The 18,861-nt window shown below is 44.8% G+C and overlaps 1 protein-coding gene across 1 annotated transcript in view; it reads left to right on the top strand.

Annotated features, from left to right (window-relative positions):
• The first annotated feature begins 1,604 nt into the window (after nucleotides 1-1,604).
• The window catches only part of zgc:153039 (uncharacterized protein LOC767698 homolog), a 73,368-nt gene continuing 56,111 nt past the window's right edge, over nucleotides 1,605-18,861 (top strand). Inside the window, exons 1-6 of the mRNA XM_060074515.1 lie at nucleotides 1,605-2,172; nucleotides 3,887-4,021; nucleotides 5,148-5,285; nucleotides 5,637-5,945; nucleotides 6,349-6,456; nucleotides 10,833-10,944. Coding sequence (XP_059930498.1) covers nucleotides 1,944-2,172; nucleotides 3,887-4,021; nucleotides 5,148-5,285; nucleotides 5,637-5,945; nucleotides 6,349-6,456; nucleotides 10,833-10,944 — 1,031 coding nt within the window. The 5' untranslated portion in view covers nucleotides 1,605-1,943. The remainder of the gene's footprint in view (nucleotides 2,173-3,886; nucleotides 4,022-5,147; nucleotides 5,286-5,636; nucleotides 5,946-6,348; nucleotides 6,457-10,832; nucleotides 10,945-18,861) is intronic.

An 18,861-nucleotide genomic window follows, 5' to 3' on the forward strand; every position in this document is an offset into this window, starting at 1 on the left:
AATGTCATGATTCGGTCTTAACCTTTCATATTTACTCCTCTCTTAGGCGACTCACCTTTATGCCACCACTAGATTGACAAACTCTCCCTGTGCTTTCATCCTCCAAACTTTCTGTCTCTCCCGCTGGCTCACTAGCTCTACTCTGAACACAACAGAGGAAACATGGAAGGAATAATATCACAGATATCAGCAAACTATTTACCAGCAGACTACTGAAACACACTATAGACATCAGTGCCACTGCCAACAGGATTGTGCTCTAATGTCACAATTCGGTTTTAAACCATTAATATTTACTCTTTGACAATCATTTTGCAGACGCTTTTAACCAAAGTAACTTACAAATTGCATTGAACATAGGAAAAGCCAAGGTTCTACTAGTTTCCAGAACTCCTCTCTTAGGCTACTCACCTCTATGTCACTACCAGATTGACACACACTGCTTTCATCCTCCAAACGTTCTTGCTCTCTCTGTGCTTCACTCTCTTTATTCTGAACACACCAAAGTGAACATGCCACAGGGAAGATCCACATCCTCATTGTACCCAGCACTTCTGAAAAAGCTTCATAACTTACCTGTTTTTTCGATCGTAACATGCCACTCATTTGCTGTTGTTTATGTTTTTGATTCCATGGTCATGTAAAAAAGACAGTTGATGACCAATGCAATCGAGTGACACAAGTCACCGTCACCGAGCCGCACGTGCGGGGACGAATCAAATCATGGATCTATCCCATTGGCTAGCTAGCCCGAACAGCCATATTCTCATTGGCTGTAAGAGCTGTAGATAGAATCGGATTGAGTTATTTAGGGTGTGCGGCGCGCACTGTGTGCAGACTAGAGATGCGTTCAGGGAACGGAGTGTACTTCAGGGAAAACCTAAGTGTTCTACCCATAGAAATATTGAATTGCTATATCCCTATTCCCAGCGATTTATTGGGGGGGACATTTTGGGATATCTGAACATTGGGGGGGACTTGTACCCCCCAATGTATATGGCCGCTACGCCACCGCATCAAACACAAGCTCATCAAACACAAGCTCCATACACCTCCCTCAAATTAGTTTTTACATTCAACAACGGGTTATTTATCATGTGAATCATATGTAGGACAGGACTGATGCACCACTAACACTGGGTTATTTAAGATGTAAATCCAATGTAGGACAGGACTAATTCAATAACACTGGGTTATTGACTTGTAGGACAGGGCTAATGCACTACTAACACTGGGTTATTTGACATGTAGGACAGGATTAATGCACTACTAACATTGGGTTATTTAACATGTAGGACAGGACTAATGCACTACTAACACTGGGTTATTTTGTAGGACAGGACTAATGCACTGTAACACTGGGTTATTTAACATGTAGGACAGGACTAACTCACTAAGACAGTTTTTTTTAACATGTGGGACAGGACTAATGCACTCCTAGCAATGGGTTATTTAATATGTAGGACAGGACTAACGCACTAACACCGGGTTCAGAGGAATGTTGCAGGGCGGAAAGGAGGCCCGCGTCACGTGACCAGTCAACAGGCTGGAGCCCCGCGGCGTCACATGACCGGACCGTGCGGCTCGGGACGCTTTGACTGACAGTGATGGTCTCGTGGGTTATTGATTCGCTTCCACACGTCGTTGACTTTATCGCGTAAAGTGTGTTCTTTCGCCGAAAAGTGGAAACTATTGCTACTCTTTAAAGATAGGCGGGCAGGTTGGAGCCGGTAGCCCACATCCTACTGTACTGTTGTAGAGGAGAGACTGTTATAGATAGATAACAGATAGTTAGACCATCCGCCTATGGGCCGCATTTGAGACGATGGAGCATTTTACGCATTTTTGCCTTTGGTGAGCGCGTTACGCATGATTACACATGCCCTACAGAGTCCCGTCAGACAGCCAGGAGAACTTGTTCAGCTCTGAAGCGGAGGGTCGTCATGTCGGAGAAGACCCCCCTCCTCCACTACCGTCTCTCCGAGGCCAGCTGCAGCGAGGCACCCGCGGGGGTGCTGCCGGTGCCCCCTTCCCGGGACAGGGGGCAGAGCGCGGCCGGTCCCAGACGGGGGCCAGCGAGCACCAGTCAGCCCAAGAAACTCAACACGTTCTTCGGCGTGGTGGTGCCCACCCTGCTGTCCATGTTCAGCGTGGTGGTCTTCCTCAGGATAGGTAAGTGATGCTGCTGGGATGTGACTTCATCAGTCGCTCATCATCATCATCTCAACATCCTCAAAAGAACAATACATAGTTGTTCTTCGCATTGGAAGTGTTTATTATTTTGGTTGAGCATTGAGAACCAAACTGAGATCAGGCATGTGTTGGTGGAAGCCCTCCTACTGCAGCCTAACCGATGTCTTGATGTGCTTCAACAAACTCAACAAGTCAAGTTAATAGTAGGGACAATCTGTGGTAACCATCAAACTTATGACCAAATGTGTGAGATGTAGCTCCGGATAGAATCACATACACCCGCGCAGCAGCACACAACATGCCTTGTTTAGCATTCCATTCAGATGTGTGATTGGAAGAGCAGAGCCTGCATGTCTCAGTCGGTAATCAGGTTCGCATGACACCCTTTCCACGGTGCTTCACACTTCATACAGCTAGTACAGTGTTTAGAGGATTCACAGTAACATCAGATTCATATCCCTCAAACTCACAGAAAACAATTCAGACAAATTAGAACATATTGTTTTGTTGTCGTAAACCGTTAACATCGTGAAGGACTATCCTCTGACTAAACTGTGTGTGCGTGCGTTTGAGAATGTGGTGGTGGTTCAGGAGGAGGGAAGGGGGGCTTCTGATCACCCCCGTGCTCGCCCCAGGTCTCGTGAGACTCAGCTGCTGCTTTGGCCCTCACACACGCACAGGCACACACACACACACACACACACACACACACACACACACACACACGCACGCACGCACGCACGCACACACACACACACACACACACACACACACACACACACACACACACACACACACACACACACACACACACACACACACACACACACACACACAAACACACATTATTTTACACCGATCAACAGAAATGAAAGTGTGTTTTATAAAGGAAGTACAGTAGTTGTGGGGAATAACAGCTGGTTTCATTGTGGATGTGAAAAATTATTTGCAACCCTCAAACTTCCCCTTTGTGAACGCCTCCTAACTCCTCCTCACCGACACTGTTTGGGCTGAACCACCACTCACATCAGGAGATTAACAAACTCTCTCACATGCAAACAGACCCTATGGAATAACTATATACCATATAATTCTGCAAATTCTGAATAAAGGCTAATGAACAACAGCAATCTTTATCAGTTTGTCTTTAATGGTGGTCCGTAAAACCACTGTGACCATGTCTGGGCGTGTCTGCCAGTTAGGTCAAAGTCAACTTCTGTATTTTACTACGTTAATGTCACTCTCTCTCTCTCTCTCTCTCTCTCTCTCTCTCTCTCTCTCTCTCTCTCTCTCTCTCTCTCTCTCTCTCTCTCTCTCTCTCTCTCTCTCTCTCTCTCCCCCTCTGTCCCACTGTCTGTCTTCCCCTCTCTCTCTCTCTCTCTCTCTCTCTCCCCCTCTGTCCCACTGTCTGTCTTCCCCTCTCTCTCTCTCTCTCTCTCTCTCTCTCTCTCTCTCTCTCTCTCTCTCTCTCTCTCTCTCTCTGTCCCACTGTCTGTCTTCCCCCCTCTCTCTCTCTCTCTCTCTCTCTCTCTCTCTCTCTCTCTCTCTCTCTCTCCCCCTCTGTCCCACTGTCTGTCTTCCCTCTCTCTCTCTCTCTCTCTCTCTCTCTCTCTCTCTCTCTCTCTCTCTCTCTCTCTCTCTCTCTCTCTCTCTCTCTGTCCCACTGTCTCCTATCTGTGTTTCTCTCCTCCAGGCTTCATGGTGGGGCAGTGCGGTCTGTACCAGGCCATAGCCATGTATGTGGTGGCCTACTTCATCATCAGCATGACTGTGCTCTCAGTCTGTGCCATCTCTACCAACGGGGCCCTGGACGCCGGGGGGGCTTACTGTATCCTCCAGCTGAGACCCACCTTGTTGAACCACCACCACGCTTAGTACCATGCAGAGATGTTCTGTAAAGGCCTACATTATATAGGATGTATTTGAGCCAACTTGCATGAAAGGAATTATTTCATAGTGACCACTACACAAGAGCCTTGAATGGCTATGCTAGAACTGCTCCAGAATAGGACCCGATAGTGGGGGTGTTTGTGGGTTCATAAACACAGGGATACCCAATGTGTTGTACATGAAACAGCTGCTGGACTCTAGCACATGTTTTTACTCCAATGGTTGTGAAAAATGAACAAAAATAGAAAAAAAACAATTCCAGCACAATTTGAGATGGTCAATGCAGATGGTATCATTCTTTTTTAAATCAGCCAAATTATATAATGCATATATTGTCTGTGGAATCAAAAGGTAATTAATGCAGGTTAAAAGTAGAGCTCATAGAAAAGGTTTTAGGCCTCCACTCTGAGGCGGAGAAAATGGTTGTAAATGTTGTATAGACACCACTGGGTCAACAGGAGCAGGTGTGAGGTGGGTTGTAAAACGTTGTCAAAGCACACCAGCACACAAAACAATCACTGTAAAAGCGTTTATAGCAGATGGTAGCATCGCATTTTATATAGAAAATAAGACATCATTGTTCGACCGCACCTGGTCACACCCTAACAGAACAGGGTTTACCTGAAGACGGGTTTTGAGGGTTTTCTAACTATTTAAGGCGCAGAAGTTCCTGATGATGGCAGATAGAATATGAGAGACAGGACATAATGCACATAATAATAATGTGTTTTCTTCACATAAGGAGCATTGTGCAAATGGGGTAATGATCACCATTGCATGTATCATACAACTTCCTTGTATGACCATTGTTGTTCACAAACAGGTAAGGGATTGTCCACATCACAAGAAAAGGGGAACAGTAACTAGCAGTGTAGATATTTTAGCAGGGTTAAATCAAGAAAGAAAGATAAGTGAAGTGACACACATACACAAACACACATATACATTTATATGTAATAAGTTAGGCATCCCTACTCCCCACTATCAGCTCTTCACAAACTGCAAAGCATCCTTTTTTCGATATGTTTACCTGTGAAGCTGTTTGTAGCCTTAACCTGACCCAGACATGATAAGTCGAGCCCTTGGCCCGGAGTTCGGGGGCAGCATTGGCATCATGTTCTTCCTGGGTAACGTGTGTGCCAGTGCCCTATTCGTGCTGGGGCTGGTGGAGGCCATTGAGTCCACCTTTGGCATGCCTGAAGGTAAGGAGGGCCCACCACCAGGCTGAAGCGGGAGGGGTCCTCAAGGCCGTTTGCTAGCTTAGTTCTGAAACTCTCTTGTGTTCTATCAAGCCGCCAATAAGTCACCTACTGCCTCACTTTGTTTAATGACTTGCATAAGAAATATGAATCGATAGATATTGTTTCAAATAATTAAGCCTAATTATGAATCTATAGATATTGTTTCAAATATTTTTGCCTTATTTCAGAGCCATTCTGTTTCCAATAAAAAACGTTATTACAATTATGGCAGAAAAAATCTAACAATGGAGGCATGTGTTTTTTGCAGTGCAGTATCTCTTTCACACACTGTTATCCCCCTCTGTCCACCAGACGGCACCCTGCCCATCTCCCCCCACCAGGTGCTCCCGTCGGGGTACTGGTGGTCCCTGCTGTATGGTACGGCCGTGGCTCTGCTCTGCCTGCTGGTGTGCCTGGTGGGCGCCAACATCTATGCCAGCGCCACCTTCCTCATCTTCCTGGTGGTCATCCTCTCGCTGGGCACCGTGTTCGTCAGCTTCTTCTCCGTCAGGCCGCACAATGTCACGCTTCCCGGCTCCGCCTTCCTGCCCGGCAACACCAGCAGCCCCATGGCCAGCTTCACCGGGTTCAAGCTGGACACACTGATCGGAAACCTGGGAGGTGTGTGTGTGTGTGTGTGTGTGTGTGTGTGTGTGTGTGTGTGTGTGTGTGTGTGTGTCTCTGTGTGTGTGTGTGTGTGTGTGTGTGTGTGTGTGTGTGTGTTTAAGGTAATAAGCCTTAGCGTGCTGTATCAAAGAGAGACTTAGTTTTTTTCTCTATTGGTCCAATTAAATCAAATGCTTGGCTCTTGTTTGCAGAAACAGTTGATGCGCCAGATGTTGATTGTTTCACAACACGTGTGTGAAGAAGTATTCTCTTATATTAGCACGAAGCATGAAGTTCCCCCCCCCCCCCAAACTGGTGTTCCTGGCGATGTTTGACCGCCCTATACTGTCTATGGTTCCATATGCCCTTACATTTTTTGTGTATAATGTGGGTTTTCTTTCTTCCTTCTTTCTTTCAGAAGGATATGGGGTGGACTACACCACAGGGAGGATGATGAACTTTGCTACTGTCTTCGCTGTCGTGTTTAATGGCTGCACCGGCATTATGACTGGATCCAACATATCAGGTACTGCCAATGGTGTGTGTGTGAATTCGTTTTCGTGAGGCAATCCCTTAATCATTGATGTGATAAGCCTTTTTGACTCAATGCCCGATCACCAATGTACAACAGCATTTTAGGTTGGAATGAACGGCTTCAGGGAAAATGTAAAGCATGCCAATTGCTGAGCCCACATTCTGGTGATGTCACTCCTGAGTGACTCTTTGCATAATTGTTAGGGAGGCGCAAGGGTGCGTGTGTGGGTGTGTGTGTGGCGCTTCAGCTTGTGTGTGTGTCTGTTGTGTGTGTTTGTGCGTCTCTGTGACCAGCTTGGATCTGTGGTTGACTTAAGGCCCATTCACACCCTATGGTAAATACGGATAGGAACCCTTTCGTCCGGTCCCGGAGGTTGTTTCGTCCGTCAGTGGGACCGTCGCCTCTGAGCTTACGAATCCGGAGTGCTCCGGGAGAAACGGAGCAATACCAACGGAAATCGAGGCGGCAGTATAGAGTCAGAAGTCCAACCATTCGCGAAAATAGAGAGTAGCATAATATCTAAGATGTATAGATATATTGTATTTAAGGTTTTATACTTATATTATACAATATACGTGACCTTTTTATTTTATTGTTCACCTGCTTCGGCTATGAGTTGCAACTGGTCATTTAAAAATGGCGCAACATTTTGAGGAGATAATCTGCGGGTTGGTGAGGGGTGTCACATGCCACCGCCGCGTAGGCCTACACTTAATGCGCCGTTTTTTTCGCCGATTTCGGATGACTACAAGTAGGGCTGCACGATATGCGCAAAATATGATATCCCGATATTTTTTGGCTGAATGGCGTTATACGATATATATCTCGATATTTTCTATAGAGTGGGTTAGAAGTTTTTTTTGTAAGTCAATAGCCACATGTGAGATGTTGCAAGCAGTTTTATTAAAACACAGGATTTTGTATCATTAATTTCAACAAAATGGAACACTTTGAAGGTTAAACAGATAGCCAGTTAGAACATTGGTTGTGCCATTAAGGAACTCTGGCTGGCACATGTGCCAAGTGCTAGAATGTTAAATTGAATGAACATGTTTAAAAAGAAAAGGGAACAGTTTTTCCTTTTCAAATAATTTCGATTTGGCAAGATGTACCTTGGGTCCATTGTTTGAAGCAACTTTTTGAAACCATCCTGGGCCACCGTTGCGACCAGGACCATGTCTTTTGCGATGTGGTAGGCCACCGCTTTAGTGATATATCGCCACTTTGTGGTTTTCCTGTCATATGGCTCACCACGAGTGAAGGAGGCTCGCAAAAGACATTGTTTCGGGGCAGAAGAAGCATTCGCGGCCGGTGATGCAGCAGCACAGCCACAGAGTTTTACGCATTCCTCATACTGCACTTTGTGCCGCTGCTGTAAATGGTGGAACAGATTTGTCATGCTTCCATTTTTAGCCGCAACGTTTTTGCTACACTCTACAGATGACCTGCAGCTGCTGCTCATCAGTTTTTTTCCATTTCCTTATTATGAAGACGTTGTTTCTCCTCTTTGAAACAATTTCGTCTCCCGCCGTCGTCTCGTTTTCTTTACCGGTATCCTCCATGCTTGTTGTGTTGTGGGGGGCGGCGGGGGCGGGAATGAGGCGTCTTTGCCCAAGAGAGTCTGGCTGCAGACATCCACCCACACGCTTCAGACATCCACCCACACAAACTTCCGCTTCTGACATCCACGCACAGAAACATCCACCAGCACACCGGAAATCGGAAAATAAAAAATAAAAATCGGAAAATAAAATAAAAATTATGTAAATAAACACATTACGTTACGTAATGTGTTTACATAAATGAACGGGCGAAATTGAAAAAAATAAAAAAAATCGGGCGTTACGTTATGTGTTAACGTAAATGAACGTGCATTACGTAATGTGTTTACATACATGAACGGAATAAATTACGGTATAAAATCGGATAAACGCTTCCGGTTTTAGACAGAAGACTTGACACTCGCTGTTGACTTTAAGCTGGAGCTCATGGCTCTTCTCTCTGTAAATACACACATCTTTTACAGAATTCTTAATTCAGAATTCCTTCTGTGTTTACTGCAATCATCTCTATTTAATATTTGATAGGACCCAAACTGATACTTGTTTTGTAAAACTGAAGGGCATTAGAGATTGAGGCTAATAATTATTTAAAATACAGCAACTAAGTAGACAGGAATAGTTAGAACAATTCCTCTAGCTTCTCCTTTCCTGACATATTTATATTAGGTCTAGTTATGTTACATTCTGCTGTCTTAATATCATAAGGTTCGACTGCACTCCAACATATTTATCATATGTTATCTGCACTTTTGCATTCCTACATTCTTACTCTGAACCATCCTTCATTTTATATCTGGCTCTAATTGTCTATAATATTGTCTTACCTTGCTGCTGGACCACCTTATTTGCCCATTTTTGAATACGACAAACTCAAGTCTGTGTTTGAACTTAGCTCTGTGTGTAACCAAAGTAAATAAGTAAAGTCATAATAAAATCAAAACATTGTAAACGTTTTAACACTTTATTCAGAAGCGCGTCATACACTCAACAGATAACCGAACTCAGAACCTCAACACACACACACACACACACACACACACACACACACACACACACACACACACACACACACACACACACACACACACACACACACACACACACACACACACAGCAATGTCAATGAGTGTCCACCCAGCGACCCAGGAACATGGTGTTGACTTGAAGATCCTCCTCAGCTGTCATGTTAGGGAAGACCTCCATGTCTTCCTGAAAATCAAAGGTGACTTCTGGTATTGAAACATCGTTAAAAAACGAGCGATGCACCTACAAAAGACAGAAAAAAATGTTACAATTGATGTTGTAATTGTAGAAAAAATTAAGATCAAAGACGATACATTCTCACAGCACAGCAAACTATATAAAGGCCGGTAATTCAGTAGTGGTAGTCTACACGAAACAGGCTGAAAAATGGAAAAACGTAATATTTATTAGGTGGGTGCAGCAATTATTGTCCCTTCAGAGCATCAACTTTATCTATTATTGGCATATAATTAATAATAAGATATATTTCTACCTCATACTGTACTTTACATCTGTTTCTCTCTGTCATATGTTTTGTGAACTGTCCGAGCCCCAGCACCCTATTGACTGGGGGACATTGAACATTTAGAATCTGAGACAGGATAGTTACGGCTATAACAGTAATTCATTAACTTTTATCCGTTTTATTGCATTTTTCATCTCTTTTAACTGAACTAAGATCTCTCAGTTATAAACAGATTGTATGAACTTAAAAGGCAGATCGAATATTTAAAGATCGATTTTGTCTATTGAATGATATCACACTTCTCAGCCACCGCAGCGGAGATGAACAGCTGATAGGTGCAACTCTAGTTAAAGCGGAACAAGCTCATTATTTTATCACAACTTAACTCTGTTTTGGTCTACAGATGACTGTCAAAAGTCAACATCTTAAAAACGTTTACACTCGCAACACATCTACAAATCTGTAAAATCGTTTAATAAGACCGACTATAGGCTACACAACGTTTACAAAAAACATTTGCCTATCTTGCAAAAATGAAACCTAGCTAGCGTTATCCACGTCAGTGTGGATTAAAACAAGAAATGCTTCATGTTGGTGTAACGTTCGGTTATTTGTTTGATGAAAAAATCGAAACTTAATGAAACTAATAGATCGGTAAAGAAATGCAAGTCTCGTGCATTTATAATTGTATCGCTGTTTTGAATAGTCACCTACCATAACCTCCAAGTGCAGCTGAACCGAACGTGTCACATAGCTTCGTGCAGTCCCGTCCCTTTCGCACGTTGGCAATAGAATTTACAACTCGCGCTTGCGCAGTGCAAAATGACATTTTTTTTTTGTTGCAATTTCCGGTTTGCTGGTGGATGTTTCTGTGGGTGGATGTCTGCAGTGGAAGTTCGTGTGGGTGGATGTCTGAAGCGTGTGGGTGGATGTCTGCAGTGGAAGTTCGTGTGGGTGGATGTCTGAAGCGTGTGGGTGGATGTCTGCAGGCCAGACCCCTCTCTCTTTGCGCACGTTCGGAAGGACAGAGTGGGAGGGGGAGGGGTCGCGCTCACAGTCTCCAAGGCAAACACAGACACTTGAGGCGGAAACTGACCATTGTAACGCATATATCGATATCAACGATATTGTCAAATCTTGCAAAATCGTATCTACTGATGCCATGTTTGCGATTGTCGATGCCGGTAGTTCGGAGGTATGAATCGGCCTTTAGTGTGATGTATTTGTGTGTGGCGACAGCTTGTAAATGTGGTTTAGTTAATGTGTGTGTGTGTGTGTGTGTGTGTGTGTGTGTGTGTGTGTGTGTGTATGCCCAGGGGACCTGAAGAACCCTAGCTACTCAATCCCTCGTGGGACCATCACCGCCGTCATCTTCACCTTCATCATCTACAACCTGTTGATGGTGATGGCGGCTTGCACCTGTGACCGGTGAGGGACAAGCACACACATGAACAGACGCACAACTTAAACACACACACACACACACACACACACACACACACACACACACACACACACACACACACACACACACACACACACACACACACACACACACACACACACACACACACACGTGTCAGAGTGTGTCAGGGGGGCCCTCTGCCAGGTCAGCCAGGACTGGCTCCTGATTAGTCATTACCCTCACAGGGCCTTGTCCTGCCTAAAGGCGCACTCACACTAGGCTATCTGTACCGTGTCCAAGTCCGTTTGACATCTGTACTGTACTCAAGTACGATTGCCCCCCCCCCCTCCGCTGTGCCGCTGGCCTGTGCTCACACTAGGCAATCCCAACTGGGCCTGAGTACGGTTGCCTCTTGTACGTACGTCATCACGTCGTCATACGTCATCACCAAGCGTCTGCTGCTTAGTAGAACAACAATGGAGGACGACACAGAGAACACAATTGACACTTTACTGACTTTGTTGCTTATTTGGAGCCGTTCTACTCAGATACAGCCCTCTCTCACTGAGCGTTTTTTACACTGCCAAATATGCTGTTTTATGCACTCGGTTTTTCTCGGCACGGTCCGCGTGTTTACACTCCCCGAGGTAAATTGCCTGCTGAAGCTAGAACCCCAATTTACCCTCCTGGACCCTGCACACATTGGCGGTTTATTGGGTTTCATTCTGTTGTAAATGCGACGGCTCCACGGTTACAGGAGGGGGGCTTGGGTAGAGATGTTGCTGCGCTCTCTCCACAGAGACAACACAGCGCTATGATCATGAGCAGTTCTAACTGGAGGGAAAGTGAAATCTGCGAGCTGCTGATCATGTGAGAAAAGGTGATGCAGTCCTATTAAACAAAGACGTTGAAAGATGGTGCGATCTACGAGAGAGACACACAGGAACTGTCCTTACAAGGCTTTTGTCAGGATAGAAAACAAGTGGTCAGCTGTTTTTGTACATAGTTAATCGCGTTTGTAGCCTACACTCAGACGTGAACTTATTCTGGCATGTGGGTGTCTTCATTCATAAGAAAAAAACAACATTTGGGATGTTAGTATGCAAAAATTATTCTAAAGAGTTCTAGACTCCATGCGCAGCCCCGCCTTCTTCAGTGAACCAAGAAAGCCCTCGCCGTGACGAACGGGGGATTTTTTATCAAAGAATCAACTTCGCTATCGCACCAACTTCAACCCACTTTTGAACCAGTTGCCACCATGTTTATTGTTTAACTTCGGAGAGCACACCTCTCCGAAGTGTGCTCAGGCCACGGAATTGAACTGTACTTGAGTACGGTTGGCGTGCTCACACTAGTCAAACGATCTAGACTTTAGGGGTGCACTTGGTGTAAAACAGACTTGGGCACGGTACAGATGGCCTAGTGTGAGTGCACCCTAAGACAAGCACTGGCATCAAGGGGTGGACATGAGGCTTGTTGGATACGACACACTTAATTACTTTCACAGGACACAACAAACAGATTTGCAGTTCAGTCCAAAAACACAGTGTGTAAAACAGATACTGTTTTAGGCCGTGTCCACACGGATACGATTTTTCTTGCACGTTTGGGTGAACGTACGATACGATACGATACGATATAACTTTATTAATCCCCCGTAGGAGAAATTTGTTTGTTGCAGCAGCAGTGGAAGGACACAGGACAAAATAACAATGTAATAAATACAATAAATAAATAAATACAAAGTGCTAATGCATAAGGAGACGCTTATAGTTAATAGGGACAAAAACAAGACAAACAGAAACAACATCAAGATGGGTGATGCATATACACATATATACGCATACCTAAACACACACACACATGCATATGCAAACACATAGACATACACAAACACAATCATCATCGGGCACTGTTGAACAGCCTAATGGCTACCGGCACAAAGGAGCACCTGAAGCGCTCCGTCTTGCACCTGGGGAACATGAACCTGTGGCTGAAGGTGCTCCCCATCTGCCACAGCTCAGCATGGAGGGGATGGGAGGGGTTGCCCATGATGGACTTGAATTTGTCCCTCATCCTCCTCTCCACCACCACCTCCAGACTGTCCAGCTCAAGTCCCACAACAGAGCTGGCTTTCCTAACCAGCTTGTTGAGTCTGTTTGACTCCCCAGCCTTGATGCCTCCTCCCCAGCACGCCCCAGCAAAGAACAGCGTGCTGGCTACCACAGACAGATAAAATGTCCTTAGCAGCCTGCCACACACGTCAAACGACCTGAGCCTCCTGAGGAAGAAGAGTCTGCTCTGACTCTTCCGGTAGAGGGCCTCTGTGTTGTCAGACCAGTCCAGTTTATTGTTGATGTGTACTCCAAGGAACTTATACGAATCCACCGTCTCAATTTCAACCCCCTGGATGGTAATAGGGGTTGGGGGCTTCCTCTTCCGGCGGAAGTCCACCACCAGCTCCTTGGTCTTGCCGATGTTGAGTTGGAGGTGGTTCTCCTCAGACCATCTGACGAAGTCCTCCACCACACCTCTGTACTCGTCCTCCCTGTCCTCACTGATGCAGCCCACGATGGAGGAGTCATCTGAGAATTTCTGGAGATGGCAGGTTCCAGAGTTGAAGCTGAAGTCAGAGGTGTAGATGGTAAAGAGGAAGGGTGAAAGTACTGTTCCTTGGGGTGCGCCAGTGTTGCTCATCAACACATCTGACAGGCTGCTCTGCAGCCGCACGTACTGTGGCCTGCTGGAAAGGTAGTCACCAATCCAGGCCACCATGTCAGGGTGTACCTGCATTGCTGAGAGCTTCTTCTCAAGCAGGGGAGGCTGGATGGTATTAAACGCACTGGAGAAGTCGAAGAACATGACTCTCACTGAGCTCCCCGGCTTCTCCAGGTGTGAGTAAGCCCTGTGCAGCAGGTAAATGATGGCGTCGTCCACGCTGAGTTGGGCCTGGTACGCGAACTGCAGTGGGTCCATGGAGTCACACACCTGGGGCCTGAGGTGCTGTAGGACCAGTCTTTCGAAGGTCTTCATGATGTGTGAGATCAGCACCACTGGCCTGTAGTCATTGGGAGAGCTAGGACGAGCTATCTTAGGCACCGGAACAATGCAGGAGGTCTTCCACAACTGGGGCACCTTCTTTAGCCTCAGGGAGAGGTTGAAGAGGTGTTGGAACACTCCAGCAAGCTGTCCGGCACACGCTTTAAGCACCTTGGGATTGATGTTGTCCGGACCCATTGCCTTATACCTCTGGAGCTTAGATAGCTCCTGCCTCACCTGGCCTGATGTAATGACAAGACTGGTAGCAAGGGGGAGTGGAGGGGGAAAGGGAGGGGAGGTGACTGGGTTGGGGGTAGGGGAGGTGAAGGAGGGGGGCACAGACTGACTCGCTGAGCTCACTGGGGCAGGGGTTGAGTCGAACCTATTGAAGAATAGGTTCAGCTCATTAGCACGTTCGTGCCCGCCCCCCACACGTCCAGACGGACCCGGCATTCCCGGTGCCTGCTAACGCACTCTATTGAAACCAGGTCCCAGGGAGAAGGAGATACGCAAACGATGACATTGTTAGATTTCCGTGTAATTTGTTTTTGTTTGATTTGAATTTAATTATTTTTCTAACTTTAAATACAGCCCCTTGGAAAATGTAATTACTACCTTTTCTGCTCTTGTATACAGCGCGCAAGCTTGATGCGCATGCTCCACCATTCTTTTGGTGGAGAAACAGTGTCACATATAGGACTGGAATATATACTCCAGTGTTTCTACAGCTAGATGCTTTTGTGCAACGAGTCCATCATTACGGAGAAATTCCTGCAATGCTGAGAAAGATTGTTTTTGTCCGTGTGGACAGGGCCTTAAGCTGTGGCGGATTTTGTTTATTTATTTTTTTAGAACTTGCTTCACTTGCCTCAACTAGTTTGCACCCAGCGCAAAGCTTTTTTCCCCCGCAGCAAACTCGCGCAACTACACTTGTGCCCTGAGAGGCGTGTCGACTAGTGATGGTTGAATCTGAGTCAATCGGATTCAAAGAACCGAATCCTTACATTCACCCATGAGTCACGAATGTCATCAAACTGTAGGTCTATAACAACATTAACACATCCGTTTTTCATCTGCATAGTAACTTAGATTAAGCATACGGACCCGGAGCTGCCAGCTGCGTGGTTGAATAAGAACTTCCTGTAGACAGAGCTGTACACAGATCCAGATCCATAGACTGAGCGAATTCATGGGTCGGATTCGTATCCGGTTGAGTGAAAGACTAACTCAAAGGATTCAGATGAAATGGGTCTGACTCGTATCCGGCTGGGTGAAAGACTAACTCAAAGGATTCAGATGAAATGGGTCTGACTCGTATCCGGCTGGGTGAAAGACTAACTCAAAGGACTCAGTTGAAATGGGTCGGACTCGTATCTGGTTGAGTGAAAGACTAACTCAAATTACTCATATTGAATGGGTCGGACTCATATCCTGTTGAGTGAAAGACCAACTCAACGGACTCATACTAAATGGGACGGGCTCGTACTGAATGTAAATCGTTAAACTCTTTTGTTACAAAGGCATTATTTTACGAGAGATTGTATTCTAAAATGAAAGTGGCTTATTAAAAATAAAGTTGTTTGCTGACTATGTGAACTCTCAGAATATTTCTGTGTTTGACGAGCTTCGAAGAGAAAAAAAATTAATCCATACGTTTTTTTCCTAATTCAGATAGCAGTCACGTTGGCGACATCTCCGATGTTTGCAATGCATCCTTTTTAATATTCAAATATGTTCCATAATGTTCGGCCTGCGCTGAGAAAGTCCTTCTTGCGTATTTCCCCTGGATATCCTCAAAACTGCATTACAGTGGTTTGCTGTGAGCGTGCGCATTAGCTTTAGGCACTAGGGGGTGGGCTGCTGGGCTCATTCAGCGACAAAATTTCAACTGATTCAGATTCAAGGACTCAAAAAATTCAGATCTTTTTAGTGATTCACTCAAAGGACTATGAATCTTCTAAGTGAATCGAAATTCCCATCACTAGTGTCGACGAAAAGCAGAGGCGATCTTACCCGGGGATTCCACCGGACACGTTACGGCAGCGTTACGGCTGCGACTCTGCCCTGCTTGCATTTCCACCAGGCGCGTTACGGCAGCGCAACGTGCGTTGCGAGCCAGCCGTATTCACGCGAGATCACGAGATCACGAGATCACGCGATAATCCTAAACCTAATGTACTCAACTTCCACTCCCAAAACGACTGCAATTAAATGCCACACTTTGTCCTTCCGGCCATTGCCCTTATAAAAAGGATGATTTGGTACATAAATGACGTTGTGATCGGCTACATGAGCTGAGTATTGTGTTTTATTTTGAAAATTGACCGGATGCTCTATGGCTTTTACTTTTTCACTTCCTGCCCTGCTCGATCTGCTCTGTTGAAATTGACGCGGTTCAGCAACGGCTTGCGGCAAAAATAAAAATGTTACGGAATGATAGCGCTGCGGCACGGCGAGCCGCTCCTGGGACATTGCTGAGACGTTCCGCAGCCGCGCCCGGTGGAAATGGTCTCATTGATTAGAGTGGAACCTATCTTCTGCGGTGACCGCGGCCAAGACGTGCCACAGCCGTAACGTTGCCGTAACGCTTCCGGTGGAATCAGGCCTTTACAGATCGATAAAGTAATTGCGCCACTGACTGGCGCAGTTGGTGTTGCTATTTTGACGTGCCTAGGCAGGTCGGAACTGTAACATAAGCTTACACACGTACACTATACACAGCACAAACATGCAAACAATTAGCCTAATTTAAATATTATCATGTCAAAGATTGTTCATGTGGGAAACTGCGTAGAAATAGCATGTGGATTGTGGATTTTTTTTTTTCAAAGTGGGTGCATGAATGAACACTGTAGTAGGCTATGCCATATGTTAAAATAATAATAATAACAATAATAAACTCGAGCAAAGTATATCCCAGCCCTCCAAAACAAAATCTTGTTTGAGGGTAAATGATAACGTTGGTTAAATTATTTGGGAAAGAACAGCTGATACAGCGTTAATAAGTTCTACTTTTAAATCAATGCATCTACAAACACCGTTCAGCGAACACATATTTTCTTGACACAGACATCGGGTCCAAGGCCACAACTTTTAGGATTGATGAGTATTTGATCGTGAGAAAACGTGTTTTTCTTTTTTTGGAGAAAGAGAGGCTTCAGAAGGGGTGTGCGCAGACAGTACAGTGCAACCCTCTTGTTATATATACACCTCAAAATGAAATGAATTTTTCATGCTCCACAAAACGAAATTCAAACCATAGCCTTTCAATTGGGATATTGTCTTCGACTACAGAAGGGGTGTGCGCAGATAGTACAGGGGCACTCTGTAGTTAAGTATGTGTCAAAACAACAAATACATCAAAGGGTAATTGTAGTGTATTAGGGATACTCTGATTTTCTTTCAGATTTTTTTTAAAGCAGACCTCCTCAAAAACATTTTGTGCTCATGGTCATAAACGTTAATCTATTGAATCGTGTTCCATACCATGATTGTCTGACTTATTTCATGCTACACAGAACAAAATTCAAACCATGCATTTTGGATTGGAGCGTTTCTCAGAATATACACATCAGGTATATATATATATATATATATATATATATATATATATATATATATATATATATATAATTGTATATATTCATATATATATGTATTTATATTTATTATATACAGACTGGCCGTCTTAAGCCCATCAGTTACTTGGCTCAGCAGTGCATCATCGCCTCCCTATTGCTCCCTCTCTCTCCTTTCCACTGTGTTTTTAGAATTTATATCGATATAACGAGAAAAGATGTAATGATAATGCCAAGAAAATAATGGCTGCATGGTTGTATTAATTTCAATATGATTAACTTAAAAAGCATGTAACGAGACAACAAGATGATCTTGTGGGCGTTGTGGGCCAGTCTGAATTTTAACCGAACACAGCCTTTAACCTTATACATACATCTAGTCTAACTCTATATACAAGTCCAATGTATGATATGCAGTATGTATAGCCTAATTTTCTGGTTATACCTGAACCACACTTCCACATTGGTGGAAGTGGATTTTCAATGGTCAGATATAGGGGTGTAACGATACATGTATTCGTATTGAACAGAATCGGTACGAATGTCACGGTTTGGTGCATGGATTTACACGGAAAATAAACAGTATAAAATTAAATAAAACTGGCGTGCAAATTAATTAATGTAATGCCGAACTAATGTTAGATCCGCAATCTTCAGGGACAACTGAGACGCCTGAAAGGGTGCCGGCAAGTTCGAGCTACACACGCAGACATTATCCACGAGGTATTCCTGGACAACGGCGAAAGCTTAGTTTATTGAAGAAAATGTCGCACAAAAGTTTGTCGTCCTTCTTCGACGTCCTACATGGTTGATCTTTGCTCATTGTGCGCATTCTTCTTTTTCCTTGGATTTATTAGGAGGCTACACTATGTCGGGCTGTTATGAGGTCACAATGCTAACGGAGGTGATGTGGGGTACTTGTTTACTGTTTACATCTTAGATTACACTGTTCAGGCTGTTGCAGCTAGCTCAGGGGAGAGACTGTATGACACAAGGCGGTACAACCTGAGACAATAAAAAAGAATTGCCTTCTGCATTTTTTTTTTTTCTTTTCCCTCAATTGTACCGAACCGTGATGTCTGAACCGAGGTATGAACCGAACCGTGACTTCAGTGTACTGTTACACCTCTATTCAGATACAGATCTTGTTATAACTATAATTGAATAAAAGCTACCCAGACAGGGTGAACAGGACACCGACGCGCAGCGAACGTGTCTTGCTTCGCCCTGAAGGGGCTTATTTTCGATAATGACCGGCGACGTTCTATACATTATCCCGCTTATTACACGGCTACTTGCCAAAACGCAAAAATAACTTCACAT

Source organism: Gadus macrocephalus, chromosome 16 (assembly GCF_031168955.1).
Source record: "Gadus macrocephalus chromosome 16, ASM3116895v1".
NCBI classification, from domain to species: domain Eukaryota; kingdom Metazoa; phylum Chordata; class Actinopteri; order Gadiformes; family Gadidae; genus Gadus; species Gadus macrocephalus.